The sequence below is a fragment of the Callithrix jacchus genome, chromosome 9 (assembly GCF_049354715.1).
Source record: "Callithrix jacchus isolate 240 chromosome 9, calJac240_pri, whole genome shotgun sequence".
In the NCBI taxonomy this organism is placed as follows: Eukaryota; Metazoa; Chordata; class Mammalia; order Primates; family Cebidae; genus Callithrix; species Callithrix jacchus.
The window spans coordinates 82,900,585-82,923,336 of record NC_133510.1 but is presented as its reverse complement, the minus strand read 5'-3'; the positions used below and the strand labels follow the sequence as shown (position 1 = coordinate 82,923,336).

At 36.4% G+C, this 22,752-nt stretch overlaps 1 protein-coding gene across 5 annotated transcripts in view; it reads right to left on the bottom strand.

Moving 5' to 3' along the window:
• The window catches only part of OTOGL (otogelin like), a 207,807-nt gene that overhangs the window by 180,497 nt on the left and 4,558 nt on the right, over positions 1-22,752 (bottom strand). For 3 of the 5 annotated variants that reach the window (XM_035257116.3, XM_078336974.1, XM_078336976.1), the window contains exons 2-4: positions 3,102-3,199; positions 1,738-1,777; positions 660-708 (exon numbers count right to left, since the gene is read on the bottom strand). In XM_035257116.3, coding sequence (XP_035113007.2) covers positions 660-708; positions 1,738-1,777; positions 3,102-3,180 — 168 coding nt within the window. In that variant the 5' untranslated portion in view covers positions 3,181-3,199. Of the gene's footprint in view, positions 1-659; positions 709-1,737; positions 1,778-3,101; positions 3,200-22,752 lie in introns of those variants that run through there. The other 2 variants (XM_078336975.1, XM_035257120.2) reach the window with 1 other exon arrangement.

Below are 22,752 nucleotides of genomic sequence, written 5' to 3'. Positions count from 1 at the left end.
TTCTGTATTTTACCATCCATCATTTAGAGAAAGGTTTTTTAAACCCATCCACTTGAGCATTCCAACCAGTTTGAAGAAATTGCAATTATCCAATATCCTTCATATAAAGGCACCCAGGCAAGAAGTTCTCCTCAAATCCAGTGCTATGCTGGCCCGCCAAAAAACAGGTCACTTATTCAGACATACCCACAATTTAAATTTATCATGCATTATAAAAACTTTCTGTCAAAACATCAGGACATATCTGATGCCCTTTTTGCAGTATTTAACTCATATCATTTACACCTTTTGTGGCCTCTTTTTGCATGTATTTGTACTGTTGTCATTGTCCTAACTGATACTGTGCTTAATTTTTAAAGTACTTCTAACTTTCCGGCAAGTGCATGGGATTAAATGCCTCATACCTATTAGTAGGTAACTGAGCTAAATAACAACAATTTAAAAAAAATGTATTTTGTTCCAAACAAGTCGATGTGACCTGATCATCAATTCGATGGTCGTAGAAAAGCAATGGAGTTACTTTGCTTCTTCCTCCTTCTTCTTATCTTGTTCTTAAATTTTATTCCCCTCCACAAAGGTCTCGTTGTTGAAGTGACAGCGGAGTCCAAAACAGAATGGATTATTTCTCTGCCTCTCTCTCCATCTGAGGCATAACCTACCTGTGCTGCTAAAAGAACTCTTTTCTGTCGATTTTCATGAAACCCGTTTCTGGAAGAAAACAAAAAGAACTTGTATAGTCAAAGGCCCCTAGGCAACCTGAACAAGCTTTTCCCAAGAGAGAGCTGGTGTTTTCCTCCTGATTTCCATCACTTTATCAAAGAGGTCTTTCTTAGTTTAACATTTAAAAGGTTCCCCCTCCCTGTTCTGGAGGGGTTAGATTTGAGCGGTGGTGCTGTCTCATTTTACAAAATTCAGAAGTGTCCCCAAATTTCTCTAGTCTTTGATATAAACTGAATTTTAGGAAGGAACTTTGAGATGGGAAAATAAACAAAATAGTGAAACACTGTAGCACCAACCCTGGCAATATTTTCTCCACAAGACTTTGCAAATCTGGTGAGGTCAGTATTTACACTTTCCCTTTTTTCAAACATAGTACTTAATTCTCTCCTGTGCTATGTCACAAAGGGCAAGTTAACATTAATGTGAGTAAGAACATCAAATTGCAATTTATCAAAATTAAATGGCTAATAATTCACTAAGGCAAATATTTTGTTTATAATGTTTTGCTTTTCTGTTATATTTATCAATAAACATTTTATTTAAAAAAACTTAATTGGTAAACCGAATTCTGCTTTTCATTAAGCAGATCAGTTTAGTCCAAACATGATTTTAATTATTTACTGCTAAAACAATTTTTTCTTTTTATCATTAAAAGCTGTGTTACTCTGCTAAAAATACACATAAGACATTTGTCAGCAATAATGCATATTAATAATGTAAAGGATAACATTATAGAATATAACTTTTTTACAAACCTTTGAAGTGAAAGTAATATCTTTTTAGTATCTACAGTCACCAAGGACTCTTGTAATTAAAATGAAAGGAAATATTTTCATAAATAAGGAAATTAATGCTTGATCATTTGAATATGTAGAAATGTTTTTTAAAGCATATTTTATGCTTTTTTGTAAAATATTTCACTTCCTTTTTTCAAAAACAGATAGAGTTGCCTGCTGTGGTTTGGTCATTCCCATTAACTTTATATTTTAGATGATATGAAGAACAAGAAATACTCACTTTGATGTTCCCGTCAATACAGATGATGCACAAATATATTCTGCCAGAGACAAATATATAAGCATGAAAAAAAATTAGCCAAATATGTTGGCTACATGCTCTAGTTGTTTAAAAGAACATTTTAACCTAAATTCTAAAATTTTGATTGAAGTTCGCTGTTATTTTTGCATTTTTAGAGGGATTTGACCAGCAAATTTCTTGTGAGACAATGAGTGACTGATACGCTAAAAAGAATGGATTAGTGTACGTGGATTTACACAGAGACACAATGCAATTGAACAGATACTAAACTTGGAATCAGAGATCCAAGTTTTTGTTCTAGTCTACCACTTAGTTTATTCCAAGCTTAAACAAAACACCAAGCACACCATTAAATGATGGCATTGGACAGTTATCTGCAAAGTCTCCTCAGCTCTCAAGATTCTGTGACATTTATCTCCTTGAGGTTTCAGTCACAACTGGAATTGGAAAACAGCACCTTTGACCTCTGTAGTCTTTTATACTTAAGGAATTTCTCCAATTTCCCCTACAAGCTTTAAAGCATACAGACCTTTACAGGTATTAAAAATTAACAACTGTAAGTAAATAAATCCTTTCCCCATTTTGTTAGGTGTGATAAAGTGCTTATCTATTAAAAATATAGTATGTATTTCACAAATTTAAAATACTCCAAGAAAATGTGTAACAGGGTAAAACTAGTTCCACAAAATGCCCATAGTATGGAATCTGGGTGAAGGCACATGGAGGTGTGCTATGTCATTTTAATTTTGTGTGTGCTTCTAAGTTTTCCATAATAAAAAAAATCTAATAGCAAAAAAAATTATTAACAAAATTACCATAAAAATCATTAGAATCAATTTTTATCCCCAGATGTTAGACATTCTTAAAACATTTTTTTTTTCCTATTCTTTAGGTTTTTTACTATTCTTTAGGCATGAAGAAAGTTTGAGTACTCAATTGCTCTTAGTTTACCATAAAATTTCAAATGTTTAAATTGCAAAAAGACAATTACTTTAAATAATCTTTTAGGAGAGAAAGTTAGAATTAGAGCTTCTTCTAATACAATTGCATATCATGATAAAAGCATGATTTTTTAACCAATCATTTAAAAAAAGATTCAAAAAATGAAAACTAAAAGGTTCTAGTACAATTGCATATCACAATAAAAGCATGATTTTTAACTAGCCATTTTAGGTCTAAATTATCTACATTATTAAAAAAATTTTTTAATGTGATCTTAGTATTATTTAGTACAATTCATCCTAATAACTTCAAAGTGCTTTATATGAGAAAACTATTTGCATAAACTGTAAGAAAAACAAAAATACAATAAATTAACATAAAAATTTAATCTGAGTTCTTACCTTGTAATGAAAACAGCAGTACGTGAAGCAAGAATATACTCCAAGATATCATTAAATTGAGTTTTCTTACAACGTTCATTTCAGTGTAGCCTTTCTCCCTGAAATGTAACCAAATTGTTGGTCTTTATTACGATGGCATCTTAGAAGTATGTGTATTTGTAGTTTACTCAAATTCTAATAAATATAGCTGTAAAATAGAGTAATTCAAAAAGGAATTCTAGGCTTTCCAACTACATACAGCATCTGAAGCTTTAGAACTTGCAGGCAATCCTTTGGCTGAGTCTCTCATTAGTGATGCATGGCAGCTTCTTACCTGAGCCCGTGTTAGTTACACCCACACCTGCACATAATAGGCCTTTTTAGCCTATATCAACCTTTCATACCTTCTCAAGACAGCAGCATTAAAATAAAAAGAAACACCTCTTGGTATCTCCTGAAGCCATAAGGGGTAACCATTATTCCTAATTGTTGATCTAATCTTCGCATTTTAGAATTTTATTCATAAAATAATTACTATCCTTTAGTAATTATTAGAAAATTATTTATTATTTAGTAATTATTAGAAAAAGAGTGAAATAAAACCCTGTCAATATTTTCTAAAATGTCTACATGATCTTTAAGAATTAAAATTTTTCTTTAGGAATTAAAAAGTACACTAAAATGATGTGCATATATTTTCAAGTCCCTTTACAGTGTAGTTTAAGTTGACATGTTCATGGACCCACCGATATTTCTGTTAAACATTCTGCAATAAAAGTGGCAAAGTTTTTTAAAACATAATATTCTATATTTTACTTTAAAAAGAAAATAAAGTAACTCACTCAGCCCTGAAAACCTTCCCTTCACAACCTGTTTTTCCAACCTTTGTGACAAATACCCAATTAAACAACAGACTTATTATTTCAGCAGTAGGAGCACTCTTCTTTAAAAGGGACTGACTGCGTACATTGGCATGAGAAAAGAGGTCTAACATTTCATAATGAACTTTATAGATTTGAGTCCCATGCATTAGTGAAAACCATCCTTATATAGTGGGTGCACATTTCTACACCAGATCCCATGAGTTACCTGCACTATTATCAAAGTCATTTAACAGATGGTGTGCAATAGTAAAGACAAAAGAAGACATACATGAGGCCAACAAACATATGTAAAAATGCTCGTCATCACTGGTCATCAGAGAAATGCAAATCAAAGCTACATTGAGATACCATCTCACGCCAGTTAGAATGGCGATCATTAAAAAATTTGGAGACAACAGATGCTGGAGAGGATGTGGAGAAATAGGAATACTTTTACACTGTTGGTGGGAGTGTAAATTAGTTCAGCCATTGTGGAAGACAGTGTGGCGATTCCTCAAAGACCTAGAAATAGAAATTCCATTTGACCCAGCAATCCCATTACTGGGTATATATCCAAAGGACTATAAATCGTTCTACTATAAGGACACATGCACACGAATGTTCATTGCAGCACTGTTTACAATAATAGCAAAGACCTGGAACCAACACAAATGCCCATTGATGATAGACTGGACTGGAAAAATGTGGCACATATACACCATGGAATATTATGCAGCCATCAAAAATGATGAGTACATGTCCTTTGTAGGGACATGGATGAATCTGGAGAACATCATTCTCAGCAAACTGACACAAGAACAGAAAATGAAATACCGCATATTCTCACTCATAGGTGGATGATGAACAATGAGAACACATGGACACAGGGAGGTGAGCACTACACACTGGGGTCTATTGGGGGGAACAGGAGAGGGACAGTGGGCGGGGGGAGCTGGGGAGGGATAGCATGGGGAGAAATGCCAGATGGGGTGAAGGGGAGGAAGACAGCAAATCACACTGCCACATGTGTATCTATGCAACTATTTTGCATGTTCTGCACATGTACCCCAAAACCTAAAATGCAATAAAAAAAAAGAATGGCTAACGACACGGGAGTACCTTATGAAACAAAAAGCCACAGCAGTTCTTAACATCCTGTCTCCAGGTAACTCTTCTGCAATGACTTCTGAGTCTTTTCTATTACGTATCCTTGACATCCTAACATCATACATAGTCCAATATTCCTTGTAGAAACAGTCACCTGTTTGTGTTCCAAATCCAACAATCATTTACTCTTGCTCTAGGTAATCTTAATTCCTTTCTTTATAATAGCTAATTCCATGAGCCAACAGATGTTTGTCTATAAAGGAAAAAGCTTAACCATGAAAGAACAAACAAATTTCACTAAAATTATAAAGTAGCTATGTGCCTGTCCACCCCCAGCACACATACATATGCATACATTCACATAGGTTTAAGTAATTAAAGTATAGTGTTTAATATTATTTATTGAAAGGTAACTAGTCTATTACTCTTGAACTAATTAGAAAATCATCTAAATCTAACATAATTAACTTATAGATTAATAGGATTAGATTAATTTATCCTATTAATCTATCCTATCCCATCAGATTCCTAATTAACTTATGAACATATAGTTACATTCTAAATATTAGTCCAAAAATATATATTTACTCAATAAGCAAAGCCATAAAATATTTTAGATTCTTAAGAAGATGTGACTATAAAATAAAAGGCTAATATTGAAATCTATTTAGAAGACAATACTTTTCCTCAACAAAATATTTTTAATTAAGGGAATTAAGTTTGTGTATGAAGAATGTTTATAGAGTCTTTCTGGAAAAGGTTGAGATGTATATAACCACTACGCATTACTAAGTCCCCTCCTTATTTTACAGTAGCTGCTTTTACTTCACAATTACTTTTCCTAATCTAGTAACTGCTTGACTTTTTTGCTTGAACTTAAAAATTTCCAAAATTAACAGCCATATGGAAAGATCTCAAGTGTAAACCAAAGTTAAATTTTACAGTTCAATAAAATAAACATTTCGATAATAATCAGTTATTTCTAACACTACTAGAACTTGGTAAGAAAAAGTTAGTAAGCAGCAACATAAAGTCATGTGAAAATCATGTGTTTCTGATACAAACTTTGGTATTTTTAGGTACTTAATTAAAACATAGTAACTCTTAACTTTTCATCTCAAATTTCATACAGTATATTTAAAGTTTTTATTCAAAAGCATCACAGCCATTTTCACTGAATAAAGTTGAAAATTTCAAGCCTGTATTACTTGACATTTTTATGACTGCTTTTCTGTTTCGAACTAAATGTGTTTAAAAACTGTAAGTGGTTTTGTCTGGTAGAATTTGGCCAGGCATGGGGACTCACGCCTGCAGTCCTAGCACTTTGGGAGACTGTGCTTGAGCTCAGAAATTTAAGACTAGCTTGGACAACATGATGAAATTCTGCCTCAGAAAAAAAAAAAAAAAATTAGCCGGGCATGGTAGCATGCTCCTGTAGTCTCAGCTACTGCGGAGGCTAAGGTTGGAGAATTGTTTGAGCCCAGGAGGTCGAGGTTGCTGAGGTCACACCACTGCACTCCAGCCTCGGAAACAAGGCAAGACCCTGTCTCAAAAAAGAAAGAAGAAAAAAATAGTAGAATTTGTAAGAGGAAGCCTCAGAGTTGGTTGGCATTCTTTTATAGATAGAGCTTTGCTGTATGTCTTCTCTCTGCTCCTCTTCCATCCAGGCTCATAGTAGAAAAAAAGTTTAAAAAGGAGAATAAACAATGGCAAAGAGAGGAATAACAAAAATCCAAAGGCCTTTTTCAACTAACTACATTATGAACTCATTACAGGAAATGGTAGTCTGCATGAAAATAAGCAAAATAGACTTCCATAAATAGCTACAATAGAAGAGAGTTTAGATGAAAGATTAGACTCAGATCCACAAAAAAATGGAATTTATGACTGTTGATACATGTAATTATTACTGTCAAAATGTAATTGACAGCTTTTATATTTCACCCTTACAAAGGAACTTTGACAAAAAGTAAGTCAGCCACCAGCTTGCAAAGCGATACTAAGTTCATAAGAAGTCTGAGACAACTACATAATGCAAGCAATAAACAGTTCCCTTTCTGCTACAAAAGCACTGCACATTTTCCCACATGGAATATGATCTTTAGAAAGTTGACACCTGACAGCCTGTTGGCCGCAACCCAACATATTAAAACAACTGGCAAGAATGGGAAAATTTTGATCGTATAGTCAAGGGTAATAAAGGGATATGTTTAATGAAGCTCATTATCTTTGAAGAAAGTTAATTTCTTTGGTGATTTATATAACACTCATTCTTCATCAATTGACAACAAATCTAAAGTAGATAATATTTGACTCCCATAATATCTCATTCTGCTAGTGAAATGCAAATACGCTTCACTTGTGTTACTAAACCTAACACATTTCAAGTTCAGAGATTTTATCCAGAATTTATGCTATGATTGAGCCAGCAAATAGAATCCTATATCTTTAAGATGATATTTGCCACTCTGAATGTAACTGTCTTATTACACGATGATTTGTAGTACTCTATTTATGCTTTCTGGATGTGTGTTGCTTGGCAATTTCTGGGATGTTTCATATAATTTTAGAAGTGGCATCTATCTTAGTTTGTCTGAATAAGGATATGATTATATTTCATAAGCAGTATCTGCGTTGGTCATGATTTCAATTTAACACTCATTCCCACAAGTTAATGTGTTAGGTTTTATAGCAACATTCGTTTTTCAACTTGCTGTGATGCCATTGATTTGCAATATCTAATTGATACCTTGAAAGAAGTAACGTTTCTCCAACTAAAGTTTTCTCTTGTCAACATTTTAGAATCAAATTTAAGATATAATACCAATAATTTCTATAGCTGTCTTCATTCTCTGAACTACCACAACACTCTGTACTCGTAACATATAGTGAAAATATTAATGCAAGGCACTATGTAATAACATAAAGTTGGCTTCTCATGCTTTGAATTCCATTTTATATCTTCAATAATTTTTACATATTTATTTTAGAGTTGTTAAAAAATGTTATTTCAGATTTTTAGTGGGGGTGGGGTGATTCTAATCTTGCTATTTGTTTCTGTCACTTAGATGGCTTCACAGATTTTGCAATTTTGAATTTGGGGTCCATGTCTGGCAGGGCGTTTTCTTTTTTTTTCTCCCCCCAAGGTTTTTTTTTTTTTTTAATTGCATCTATGGGAATCCCTTACCACCAAAGTTAAGGATGTTCCCATCCAAAAAAGATTTTGTACCAACTTCTACCAAGTGCTCCAGAGAACTTCATGATAATTTCTCAGCTTAAGGGTTCACATGCCACAGAGTATAAATTCAAGTCCCAAACATAAAGTGAAGGTAAACTAAGTCCAATTTCTGTTTTGTTTTTGGTTTCTGGTAGTATCCCTTCCATCCTAGTGAACTCACTCAACCATTTACATGTGACTATTTTATTAAATTCAGTACTTCCAAGTACTTTATACTTGGGAGATTTTTATATCATGTAATCTGCCATATTATTAAAACCAAACCACCAGCATCAAAAATTACATGTTTTTTTCCCCTAGGTTACTGTATATATTTTCTTTCTTACTTTTTCAGCTTAATTACAACTTATTTTCTTAGCTTACTTACAAACAAAAGTTCTTCAAAACAAATAACTATAAATTGGAAAAGAAAGCATGTTATACTTGGATCCACTTATCTAAACTGTAAAACAAAACCTGTCAAATCCCAAAATGTCATGATTGGATGACTTCAAACAACACCATAGTTCCAATTCAGACACCTGGCAACCTGATTTATGACAACAGCCATTGGAGTGTCAAGCGTCAGCCTATCATCTTCTGCTTCCTTGATATTAGCAAGATTGATGTGGAAAACTGCCTTTGGAGATACGGCATTACTGTGATATTCGAAACAACACAAATCAGTATGAAAACATAACTTAGAAGAAACTATGCCCTTCATTGTGATTTGAGAGTTAAATAAAGCTTGATCGGTCCAAAAAAAGGTTTCCCCTCTATCTTAACATGACCTCTTCCCGTACCACCAGGCTGAATTAGAGTCTTACTGAGTTACATGCAAAACTCATAATTATCTCCCAAAAGCTGCAGTGAAAATACACTAGTTCCCTTGGAAGGTTTTCTTCACTCTTCTCTTCTAACAAGATAAGTTTATCAGCTTTACTTAGAATACAGAGGTAGTTCTTAAACTTTGGTATGTGCAAGAATTACCTAGTGAACCTATTAGAAGCACAGATTCCCAAACCATCCTTCACAACATCTCATATTTTCTCATCAAGTCTAAGGGGATTAGGCATCTGCATTATGATAAAGAGAGAATCTAGCTTTGAGAAAATTAAATACTAGTTCATGCTAGTAAGAAAAAGAAATGCAGGCAGATTACAAATGTGAGATTGCTGACAGATTCCACTGCAGGGGAAAGAAAGAGAGGTTGGAAAAATCTCACTACTAAGCAGTTTTCTGTTCAGGAAAACAAAGTAGATATGTTATTTAATTTCCTACTCTTACCTCACTCTTTATGAAAAGAAATGCCTCCCACTCACAGCCTTGGTGTCATTGGCAACACATTTTTATGACCCTCACTATGATTGGTGGAATAATGGTGTTCCCTTCCAGCCTCTCAACAAAGATGTCCGTGTCTTAATTTCTAGAACTAGTGAATTGTACTTTACATAACAAAACAGCCTTTGCAGATATGATTAAGGGTTTCTAGATGAAGAGATAATTCTGGATTATAAGTGTGGGTCAAATATAATCACAAGAGTCCTTACAAGTGAAAAAAAAAAAAGATTTGAGGATGGAAAAGGCAGTCAGAAATGAAGCAGGCAGCTTCTAGAAGCTAGAAAAGGCAAAAACGGATTCTCCTCTAGAGCTTCCAGATAGATAGAGTCCTGCCAATGTCTTGATGTTAGCCCAGTGAAACCTATTTCAGCCTTCTGATATCCAGATCTATAAGATAAATTTCCATTGTTTTAAGCTACTAAACTTATGGTAATTTGTTACAGCAGCAATAGAAAATAAATGCATTCACACTCTGGTCACCAGGAATACACACTTGATGCTAAGCAAAATAACACATTGGTAGTCCTAACACTGATCTAATTCTCATTCTCAGGAATTGAAATGTAAATCACAGAGATAAAAGTCATGTGTTGACATAAGGTTGTGGGCCCTGAAGCTTTGTGGCTCTCCAGCAGAAGTGGAGATGGCAACTATTTTTTAGTCATGTGCATGCTATTGAATAACCAAAAAAAAGGTGCTATTCTGTAAAAAGAAGTAGGAGAATGGAACAGATGTTCAGAAGGAAGCAAAGAAACAAGCGGTGGTTTCTGTGATTACTTCTTTCCATTAATTCTTGGTTCTTTTTCTCTGGAGAACCCTAAATAATAACACGGCCTTCTCCTGAGGCATATTATGAATTAGATGGAGTTCTAGTACTCCAAGGTCCCCAAATCATCCATTTAGACAAAGAAAAAAAATGGAGAATTGGAATGTATACATGCAAAAAGATAAAGGTACATATTGCCAGAAAAATCTCCTTGAAAGATACTAGCCAGACTCGGTGTGGTGGTTCACGTCTGTATTCCCAGGACTTTGGGAGGCCGAGGAAGGTGGATCACCTGAGGTCAAGCGTTCAAGACCAGGCTGGCCCACATAGTGAAACTCCCTTTCTACTTAAAAATACAAAATTTAGCTGGGCATGGTGGCGTGAGCCTGTAATCCCAGCTACTCAGGAGGCTGAGGCATGAGAACTGCTTGAACCTAGGAGGCGGAAGTTACAGTGAGCTGAGATCACAGCATTGAACTCCAGCTTAGGCAACAGAGTGAGACTCTGTCTCCAAAAAAAAAAAATTATTCTTTAAAAAGATACTAGACAAGAGGGGCAGATAAATGTTGTGAGTGAGAACCCGAACAGGAACAGGAATGAAGTGCTGTGAAGTGATCTCAGTACCACCAAGCCTTCTGCTGAGTCCAGCTCACTCTTCTGCTATCAGGAGTCAGAACCAAGAGAACCTATGAGTTCGAATTCTATTAAGTACTCCATTGGTGGGAGTCAGGGAAACTTCAATGACACAGGGAAGTTCTGACAAGATTGGAGATCTGTCAGGCTCTTTTTGGCACTGAGTGGCTTCAGGATAAAAGCATTCATTTAAGAATCGCATGGTGGAATGCAGACAGCAGAGGGCAGGAATGCCCTTGGATAGATTAGGTCGTTATTTCCAGTTCTTCATTCACTGCCTCCCTGACATAGAATTACAGATATGCCTTTGCTTTTCTAGGGACTTTTATTATACCTCCCATTGAGGTAGAAAAATAATATTTTCCCTGCTCATTGATGTTTGCATTGGCCAACTGACTTTCTCTGGCCAGTGTAATGATAGCAGGCATAACATCTAAGTGACTCAGAGTTTTGGATGGTTCTCTTTCATTTGTGATATCCATTAGAAATATATGTTCTGGGGTCACTCATCCAAAGAGAATTGGGAAACATGTAGAGAGGGCTCTGATGGGTTTGGATGTATGTCCCCTCCAAATCTCACGTTAAAATGTGACCTCCAATGTTAGATATAGAGCCTAGTCAGAGTTGTTTGGGTCATGGGGAACAGACCCTTCATGAATCACTTGGTGCCCTCCCTGTGGTAATGAGTTGCCATGAGATCTGGTTGCTAAAAATAAGGTCTCAGATCTCCCCACCTTGTCTTTTGCTCTCTCACTGTGTGGCACTCCTGCTCCCCCTGCACCTTCCACCATGATTAGAAGCTTCCTGAGGCCCTCATCAGAAGCAGATACTGGCACCATACTTCTTGTACAGCTTGAAGAACCATGAACAAAATAAGCCTCTTTTCTTTACAAATGACCCAGGCTCAGGTATTCCTTTATAGCAAAACAGACCAACACTGACTCCAACCAGAAACACTCCATGAGGTTTCTTTAGCAAGGAAAATAATTCACCAGGCCTAGAAGAAAGCACCCAGTTCTACTTCCCTTCATAGGTTATGCCTAGGGGCTACTAACTCTTAAAAAGTAGATGGGAAATGCCACAGGGCTGTGGATCTTTACAGGCAAAGGAGCACTAATATCTACTGTACTTTTCCATGAGAGCAAAGCTACTTCTTTCTTCTCTTCTAGACTAAATTGAAATGCTATCCTTTCAGTGTAGCCTTCCTCCATTGCCAAGGTGTTCAACCTTCTCTGTGATGCATATCATTCATACCATTGCCATTTTTCTCATCACAGTGTATTATATATTTATTCTGTATGGGTCTGTCTTACCTGCTATAAATTTTTTAGGGCATGAGACACATTATAATATCTTCTTTTCGTCATTGTTGAAGGCAGCATTTCAAAAATATTTGTTGACTGAGTGAATTAATGTATGCCTCTGCTTTAAGACCCTAGAGGAAGCAGAGTTATCAAAGCCTCTTCTTGCTCAGTGCTTTTGTGCACCACCTCAATCCAATAGATGAGGCTAACTCCTCCATGTGGATGAATCTAAACATTGCCCTCCACAGATCAAGCTAATATATTTGAGCCTGTAAAATGACATCTCCCAAGTTCGCAAGCCAAGTCCATAAGGAGTCTTGGATGAGGGCTCTCACTCATTGAAAAATATCTATTCATTTGTATTATGAATTCAGGTTGCAGTTACAATCGTTTTGAAAATGAGGGAGGAGGAGGAGTACAAAAGCAATGGATAAATCACAGGCATTCTCTTCATAGATAAAAGTGGAACATTAAATATCCCCTCCTTACCTTTCCTTGTTTCTCCACAGTCACATTTATTTGTGGACACATAAACCTAAGGCAGAGCACTCTTTCACATCTCAGGAAATTGTGCTCCCACTCTTAACTACTCTTTGACACTTACAATTTAATTAATTTATATTTCTATTTATCTTTCATGTATATGTCTGAAACTACTACTAGGTTAATAGGTGATTGAGCTGGGATCTTGATTTATGCATCTTTATATGTTCCCGCAAGCTCACATGCAGTGTTTGACGTAGATTAATGTTTAGTAAATGTTGTTAGTGGGAATGATAATAATGATTATGTAAATGGTCATCTCCTTTTCCTGATGCACTTACAGAGCTTGGTGGGAAGGACTAGAGCATGGGGTGAAGTGTGACGGGAAATGAGATTAGAAAGGGAGGAAAAGTTCAGATGCTACAAGCCCTCTGTTTCAACTAATTTGTATGGACCTGATCCTGTAAACAGTTGAGGTTCATTAAGTTTCCAGTGTCATTTTGTTTAAAGCTGTCTGATAGTAATGTGCTGCAATTCAGAATCCAACATCTGGCTTGCCTCCTGGTTTGAGCTACATTACATGCAGCCTCACACAGATATCTCACAAAGATCTCTTTCCATATAGACAAGAAAGAGCAGAGACTCCTGGAGCCAGGCAAACAGAAACACACAAGAGATCATGAGAATTATTAATAATTATTAATATAAGTTCTGGGATACTTATGAGTAAAACCATACATTAGATGGTATGAATTCTATAAAAGTAAAACTTATATAAATTATCTATTAAGGTAATTCAATAGGCACTATTATTCTATTGATAGGCAGAAGAAATAGATAAATGAATAAGATTACCTCTCTCTTCAAAGATTACAATTCAGTGAGAAAAACAACATTAAAATCATTATAAAAATAATCATTCAAATGCAATTTTGTGTTTTTAAAGAAAAATACAAGATGCCCTGAAAGAGTCTTGCAGGAAAGGGGAAGATCTAGAAGGTCTTCTAGGAAAGGGTTTTAAACTGAGAACTGGAGTTAGCCAGAAAAAATCAAGATTCTACCAAGCAGAGAAAATAGCTTATGTCAATGTTTTAATAAGGAAAAAGCCTGGTAGGTTTGAAGAAATAAAAGATCTAGTATGGCTAGAGCAGCGTAAAGTAGGGAGAGAAAGCAAAGCACACTGCCATGTGTGTACCTACGCAACTGTCTTGCATGCTCTGCTCATGTACCCCAAAACCTAAAATCCAATAAAAATTAAAAAAAAAAAAAAAAGTAGGGAGAGAATGGTGCAAGGCAGGGATGTGGGTGTGGCAAAGTGAGGTCATTCAAGTGCTTTGGACCATTGTAAGATTTTGAAACTCATCCCAATAACAGAAGCTAAAGGAAAGTTTGAAGCAAAGGAGTGTTGTAAACAGTATTATATACATGTACATATGTACACATATACAAATATGTAGCACATAAATATGCACACACATACTTAATACAGGTTATATATATTGTGATTTCAAGATCACTCTGTACTCAGGGAGAACAAAGCTAAATGGAGGAAAACAGCCACAGGAAACCACTGTAGTCCACAAGAGATGATAGCTATTTCATCTAAAATGGAAGATGTTGAATTGAGAAAAGAGACTAATTCAAAACAGATTTCAGAAACAGAGTAATATAATTTACTGGTTAATCAGACATGGAGCATGATATGAAAGAAGATGTGAAGGATAATGTTGTCTGGCACAATTAATTAAGTTGATGATGATGTCATTTACTGATATAGGAAACATTAAAGCAGATTCAGGTTTGACAGATGTGAAGTCCACGGAAAGTTGTTTTGTTTGTTTATTTAGAGGGATACAGGTAATTTTGATTCAGGTTTGACAGATGTGAAGTCCATGGAAAGTTGTTTTGTTTGTTTATTTAGAGGGATACAGGTAATTTTTTTTCAATATTTCTTTTTTTATTATTATACTTTAAGTTCTGGAAAATATGTGCAAAATGTGCAGGTTTGTTACATAGGTACACATGTGCCAAGATGGCTTCCTGAACCTGTCAACCCATCATCTACATTAGGTATTTCTCCTAATGCTCTCCCTCCCCTAGACCCCCACCTCCAACAGGCCCCAGTTTGTGATGTTTCCTCCCTGTGTTCATGTGTTCTCATTGTTCAACTCCTAATTATGAGTGAGAATATGCGGTGTTTGGTTTTGTTCTTGTGTTAGTTGGTTGAGAATGATGGTTTCCAGCTTTATCCATGTCCCTACAAAGGACATGAACTCCTTCTTTTTTATGGCTGCACAGTATTCCATGGTGTATATATGTCACATTTTCTTTATCCAGTCTATTATTGATGGGCATTTGGGTTGGTTTCAAGTCTTTCTTATTGTGAATAGTGCTGTAGTAAACATATGTGTGCATGTGTCTTTATAGTAGAATGATTTATAATCCTTTGGGTATATACTCAGTAATGGGATTGCTGGGTCAAATGGTATTTCTGGTTCTAGATCCCTGAGGAATTACCACACTGCCTTCCACAATGGTTGAACTAATTTACACTCCCACCAACAGTGTGAAAGCATTACTATTACTCCATATCCTCTCCAGCATCTGTTGTTTCCTGACTTTTTAATGATCGCCATTCTAACTGGTATGAGGTGGTATCTCATTGTGGTTTTGATTTCTTTAATGACCAGTGATGATGAGCTTTTTTTCATCTGTTTCTTGGCTGCATGAATGTCTTCTTTTGAAAAGTGTCTTTTCATATTCTTGGCCCACTTTTGTATGAAGATTTTTCTTTTTTTCTTGTAAATTTGTCTATGTTCTTTGTAGATTCTGGATGTTAGCCCTTCGTCAGATGGACAGATTGCAAAATTTTTCTTTCATTCGATACAGGTAATTATTTTTAAACTAATAGGAAGCCGACCACAGATAGGCAGATATTGAAGGCAAGATAAAAGAGGATACTCAAAAGAGAACAGTTCTTGAACAGCAGAACAGCCTTCTCCCAAAAAGCTTCTACTCCAAGGTTGAGAGAAGTTAAGTGTATGTAACAGGGAGAGTACTTTAAGTATATCAACGTGTCCTTCTCTTTTGCAATTTCATGTGGCCTGTTTCCACACATCTGCCTTGGGGATTTAGATGATTTCAGCCAGAAACAAAGAGGAAGAAAGGAAAATATAATATTCAGCTTTAAACATACAAAATGGAGTATTTTATCTGACAAAAAATAATAAGTTTGAAAGCCAAAGAAAGAAAGAAATTTGTATACAACATATGTCCCCTTGTACATATTAAGAGGAAAGATTGAGGGACTGGATCTTAGAGTTTCATTATGATAGAGTCCCCAATGAGGAAAGAGGAGGAATGAATTCAACCCCATCGCTCACATCCAGAGGGACTGTGGGAAGGAGAAAGATGTCACCACATGCCTCTGAGGGCTGCCCTGGAAAGCTTAACTAGACTCATCTCTTTGCTTATCCATACTTTGTTTCTGCCATTGGAATGCCATTTGTGGAGTTGGCTTTCCTGTCTCTGTGCTTCAGAGTTTCAGAAAGGCCTCTGAATTAGGAAAGAATCACCTCAGTAGCAGAAGTCTACAGGCTAAACAGCATGGCCAGGGATTCACAGACTTCAGTGGCATTGACAAAAATCATCAAACTCTGTAAAATATTTTAAAAGATTTATTCTGGCTGGTGGTGGTGGCTCACTCCTGTAATCCTGGCACTTTGGGAGGCTGAGGCAGGTGGATTACTTGAAGTCAGGAGTTCAAGAACAGCCCGGCCAACAGGGTAAAACATTGTCTCTACTAAAAGTGCAAAAATTAGCCAGGCATGGTGGCAGATGCCTGTAGTCCTACCTACTTGGGACCTGAGACAGGAAAATCACTTGAACTTGAGAGGCAGAGATTATAGTGAGCCAAGATCAGGCCCTGCACTCCAGCCTGGGCTACAGAGACTCTGCCTCAAAAAAAAAAAAAAAAAATTATTCTAAGCCAAATATGAATGACCATGGCCATGACACAGCCTTCAGGAGACCCTGAGAACATGTATCCAAGGTGGTTGAGACAAAGCTTTGTTTTGTTCTTTTTCAGGAGACATGAGGCATCAATCAAATACGTTTAAGATATACACTGGTGCAGTCCAGAAAGGTGGGACAACTCAAAGTGAGGCTAAACGGTTACCAACTCATAGTCTGGTAACCGTTTAACAAATTTGTAGTGTTTGCAGATGTCCATAGTATAAATTTAAATTTTTAGATTTGAAAATTTTCTGATTGGCAGAGTTATTATCAATAGAAAGGAGTGTCTGTGTTACATAAGAGCTTGTGGCCACCGAAGGTTTATCCTGTCAGTGAAGCCTCTAGGTAACAGGCTTCAGAGAAAATAGATTGTAAATGTTTCTTGTCAGACTTAAGGTATACATTAATGTTAAATACTGGTTGGCTTTTCCTGAGTTCTAAAAGGGAGGCAGGCATAATGAGGCATTTCTGACCATCTGCTTCCCTTCATGGCCTTAACCAGTCTTTCAGGTTAAATTTGGAGGGTCCTGGCCTAGAGGAGGAAGTCCAGTTAGACTTCTCACAAAGCCAGTAAGAGCTGAGGTAGAGCTCCCCAAATCATCAGAGAAAGCAGCTGGAACAAAGCAAGAGTGACAGCAGCTTCCATCAGCAGCTGCAGACATCAGCAGAGCCCTAGGGAGAAGACCATTTGTATAGCAGAAGTCCTATACAAATATATACAGACAATGCCCTATCATGGCTCTTTTTCTACATATCTATATATATGTAGAAGCCCAGAGCAGACACCCACAACAGAGAACCACACTCCTCTGAAAAATGACGTCCAGATGTAAGAACCAATCTTGCTAAGATAGACAAGGACAACTGAAACCCCCTCCACTTCCCACACCTAGGGGTCAGCAGGCAAGGGTCTGGAATTCTGAAAGACATTTACCTAAGTCATCCAAATAGAGCAGTGAATGACAGTCATAAGGTCAGCTAAAATAAAAATAAAAACCTAATTGTTCATTGTACATCTTAGTGTAGTATTAATAAATCTGAGACCCTATCTACATTTATAAATAACAATATTATTACATCAACAATGATGGATGTCATGTGAGATACATAGTTGAAAGGCTATAGATAGGATAACCATCCCTGGGAAAAATTGCATTGACTACATTTTAAACAGAGGGTTTAAATTAAGCAATGGAGAAAAGGAGAGGGACTGTAGCTCACTGTTCATGGATACACCAAGGTTCACAGATACATGGATACACCAAGGTTCACCAGGATACTCTCCATCTCATCCACCAAACACCAAACACCAGTGGCTCCAGAATCTACCTCCAGACCCCACTCACTTATTAGTAGAGAAAGAGGCAGATTGAACTCCCAATATTTGAAAGATGAAATTAAACTTTAAAGGATGATTTTTTGCATACCAGCTGGGCTGGACAAGGCAGGTACGAACAGGCAGAAGAATGTATTCATGATTTTAGGTGACACAGTTCTCAAGAAAATTCCCTCTTCTGTTATGTTCACTGATAGTCTGGTAACCATTTAAAAAATTTATAGTGTTTGCAGATGTCCATGGTATAAATATTCCCACTATTGCCAAATTTGGGTTACCAATATGATTTCATTTGGCTCACAGAATTTCTTTAAATGCAATAATCAGTTTTCAGAAGCCAACAGGGGGCTAGCTACAGCACATCACTGTGACCCAGTTAAAGAGCCATGATAGGGCACTGTCAATATCAAAATCTAATTTGAGTGGGTCCCACACACTGTTAAGTTTTTACCTGCACTTCACCTAAGTAATACACATTGTGATCTTGAAAAAGATAAGTCAAATATTAGGTTGAATTAAATCATATAAGCTTCATTCTACTAAACAACCCATCTATTTTATGTTAAGTCCTTGTCTGTCTTCATTCTACTAAGCAGCCTATTTTATTTTTATTTAGCTTGTGTATAGGAAATTGATTTCCCTTTAACATGACCTTATATTTCATAAAGTAGTCGTTTTTCAACTGTGCTAGGAATCTGCCCTTAAAAAGTTGCTTGTTTCAAGTACAGAAAAGCCCTCTGCTGGCTCACTATTGAACACCAGTGTGCATGCTCTCAGGCTGTTAAGCATTCTTTTCCCTGCCTTGCAAAGCTGAGCCAAACTGCAAATTCTGTGGTAAAATGCCATTAAGATATGAGTGGCCTGTTTCTAGTAGATTTTATTGTTGATATATGAGATTTGTCAGTTTATAAGTCAAATAATGTTGAATCATTCTAAATATTAGTTACAATAGCCTAAAGAAACTTGTAAACATCAAGCTCCCTTTTAAAAATTGTATTCTGAGATATTAAAAAGGGAGAGAGGGAGGGAGGATCCACTTGCTGGGTACATTAAAAGGAATTACATTTTTGAAAAATGAGGTTTTTGCAACACTTTTTCTTTTCTTTTCTTTTCTTTTCTTTTTTTTTTTTTTGAGACGGAGTTTTGCTGTTGTTACCCAGACTGCAGTACAATGGCACGATCTCGGCTCACCGCAACCTCCGCCTTCTGGGTTCAAGCAATTCTCCGGCCTCACCATCCCAAGTAGCTGGGATTACAGGCACGCGCCACCATACCCAGCTAATTTTGTATTTTTGGTAGAGACAGGGTTTCACCTCGTTGATCGGGATGGTCTGGATCTCTTGACCTCATGATCCACCCGCCTCGGCCTCCCAAAGTGCTGGGATTATAGGCGTGAGCCACCGCGCCCGGCCTGCAACACTTTTTCTAAATAAGAGAGGGTCAAGTCAAATGGTTTTTGAGAAGGAATTTGAAAAGAAAAAAAATGTAAAGACCTCATTATTTCACGGTTATTTTAGTCTGATTCAAATATCATATGGCTTATTGTTTATATAGTTTTGCTCTTTTTCTCATTTGTAATAGGAAAACAAGCAAAAGTTTATCTTTTTAAAATTTTTAATATTTAAGAAAAACCTGGGCAAAAATAATTGGCATTACTTTTATAATCAGAAAAAGTACATGTAAGTGCTACATTAAAATATTATTTTAGAGCGCTCTCTGGTATAATGTTATATAATGGAAAACTTTTTCTCAGTCAACAAATTTTTATTACAGCAGTATTGTCAGATTATTCTTACTATAATTGAAAATCTGTCATGACTCAAAAGATCTAGAACATAATATTCTGATTATGATTTTGGTTGGGGAATTAGAAGGAGTGTTTTTATTTTCCCTATATGAATAAGTCTTAAATTACTCCTGATGGTTTGTGGTGATTCTGTTGGGTGATTTACATTTGTAATTAGGTTTTGCTTCATTGATGGGCTAGGGAGTTACTCAAGGTTCCTTGGTTCTAAGTATCAGAAGAAACTAACTCTGCCCAAGAGTTATGAAAAATGGGGAATTATTGGGTTACTGGAGACCCACAGAACTGGTAGGAAAGTTGAAGAAGCATACTTAGTAAAATGAATGGTAGGCTATCATCTGAAATAAATGAATTACAACTGTTTCCTATTTCCTTATAAAAACTCTGCTCAAGATTTGAAGTCCCTTGAGTACCTGACTGGGTCACATGCCTAACCTTTGACTATACAGGAGTTTCTAGGGACCTCTAGGCTTCCTTTATTAGCTTTCCAAGATTCCATACAGTTGGAGGAGTATAATTCCCAAAAGAAAATCAGTATTGTTAGTAAGAGGCAGCTAAAGCAACAAAGGCCCACTACACTGCTTATCCAATTTTGTTCTGTGCCATCACTTACTCCACTGATGCAAGAGAATGACAGCTACCTCTCTGGGCTTTGGCATCTTCTTTTGTAAGAAGGAGGATGTGTCAGATGACTTCAACCTTTCTGTATTTCACATTCACAAATACAATTTAGGCAGACACTGAAACTATCTTTGGAAAATGCTTCCGTCTAAACAAAAGGATTTCCCTAACCCCTGTCATTCCCAGTCCTCATTATTCCTCCCTCTCAGTTACATTCACATCTTTAGAGAACATCTGTAGCTTCCTGGCTCTTACAAATATATAGCAAGCCTCCAGAACTCAGTGGGTCTCACGTGGAAAAATTTTAAATTGAATGCATTTTACTCCAGCATATATGAGGATAAGCTACTTTGCCTGAAATATAACATTTCCTTCATCAAAGAGTAGATATTCCAAATAAAATAAGCTAACCTTATTTATTAATTTTTTTTTTTTAGATGAAGTCTCACTCTGTCACCCAGGCTGGAGTACAATGGCATGATCTTGACTCACTGCAACCTCTGCTTCCCAGGTTCAAGCAATTCTCCTGCCCCAGCCTCCCAAGTAGCTGAGACTACAGGTGTACACCACCACACTCAGCTAATTTTTGTATTTTTAGTAGAGATGGGTTTTCATCATGTTAGCCAGGCTGGTCTCAAACTCCTGACCTCATGATCTGCCCACTTTGGCTTCCCAAAGTGCTGGGATTACAGACTCCTGGCCTGCTAACCTTATACTTAAGAATAAGCTTCTTTAAATGAGCCACGCGCCTGGCCCATTAACCTTATTCTCAAGAATAAGCTTCTTTAAATTATTTTCTGTTTAAAATGAAGTTCTGAAGTTCCTTTCACAAAAATAAGAATTCTTTGTCTTAACAAGAAAAAGCCTGCTGCTCCATCTAGAGGACATTTTATATTTTCCAATTTAAGGGGCTTATGGAGCCTATTCTAGGTGTTCAATGCTCCAAATCTTGCTAAAAAATTTCACAGTTTTCTCAAATTCAACTGATTTTTTAAAAAATATTTTGAATGAGCCCATACCATGTAAGAATGAAGAGGACATTTCCCTCATCTCCCAGTTTCAACCAAAGATTGTCTAAGTAATAACTTTTTTTGTTCATGAAATATCTGGGCACACACTATATAGTCACTGTACTTATTTATGGTATTTTTGTGGTTTGAAAAATGATTTCCAACAACTACTTACTACATCATAATTATTTCATCAATTATTAGAAGTTTTTTGGCAGATATTTCCTTTAGTTTAAATATACTAAGACATTGGACAAAAATACTCATGTTCTTTTTCATTTAGAATTACACAGCATTTTTCTCCAAAAAGACTTGCCTGTTAAGAGAGTATGCTATTTTTATTTTTAGTGACCAGAGTGGCAGTTGAGTAATGCTTCACAGCACCTTGGAGAAACTTCCAAACTTCCTTTTTTTCTGTAAAATCTAGGATCTTATTTTAGTGAAGCAATATTTCCAGCATGGAAATTCACTTTTAACCACATGGAGGGCAAACATAGCCTCTATTTTCCCACAAAATTCTGTGAGAAAGTCAGATCACATGGTGAGAGCAATGAAGGGGGGCTAGGAATAAGAAGCTGGGAGATAATTCCATGGGGGAGGAGGGGTCCCTGGCTGATCTTAGACTATGGCCATCTCAGTCAGGGCAGGGTAGCTGACCATGACGGGACCAGCAAGCGGGAGACCTCCTGGCACTGCACTGGTTTTGTCAAAGGTAGAAAATCAACCCCACAGCAAAGTGTATGAGAACAGAAACAACTGCTGAGCAGAAAGTTTTGCTCTGAGGTCTGACTTGTCCTACTGAGCTCATCAAAAAGTTTGCCATATGTCCTGTGGGTATTCAAGAGTGACAAAATAATGTATCCAAATATGCAAGTTACACAAGCCAGGGAAGTCAATTTTTCTCATAGACAGAAAGAAGAGGAGGAAAACAGCAACAGTGGTTAGAGCCAGTCTTACCTCTTTCACAAACAATGTTCTACATACTCTTGAGAAGAATTCTAAGTGATATCCTCTGGAATCATTCAAGTGATTACATCTGCCTTAGAATTCTAAGTGATATTTCAGTAAGATGTAAATCTCGTCTAATGGCCCACAGTATTTAAACCTAGTACTGCAGTCTCTACTTCCTCTCTTGCCATTCACAAGGGATCCAGATGATTTGTCCAAAGTTAG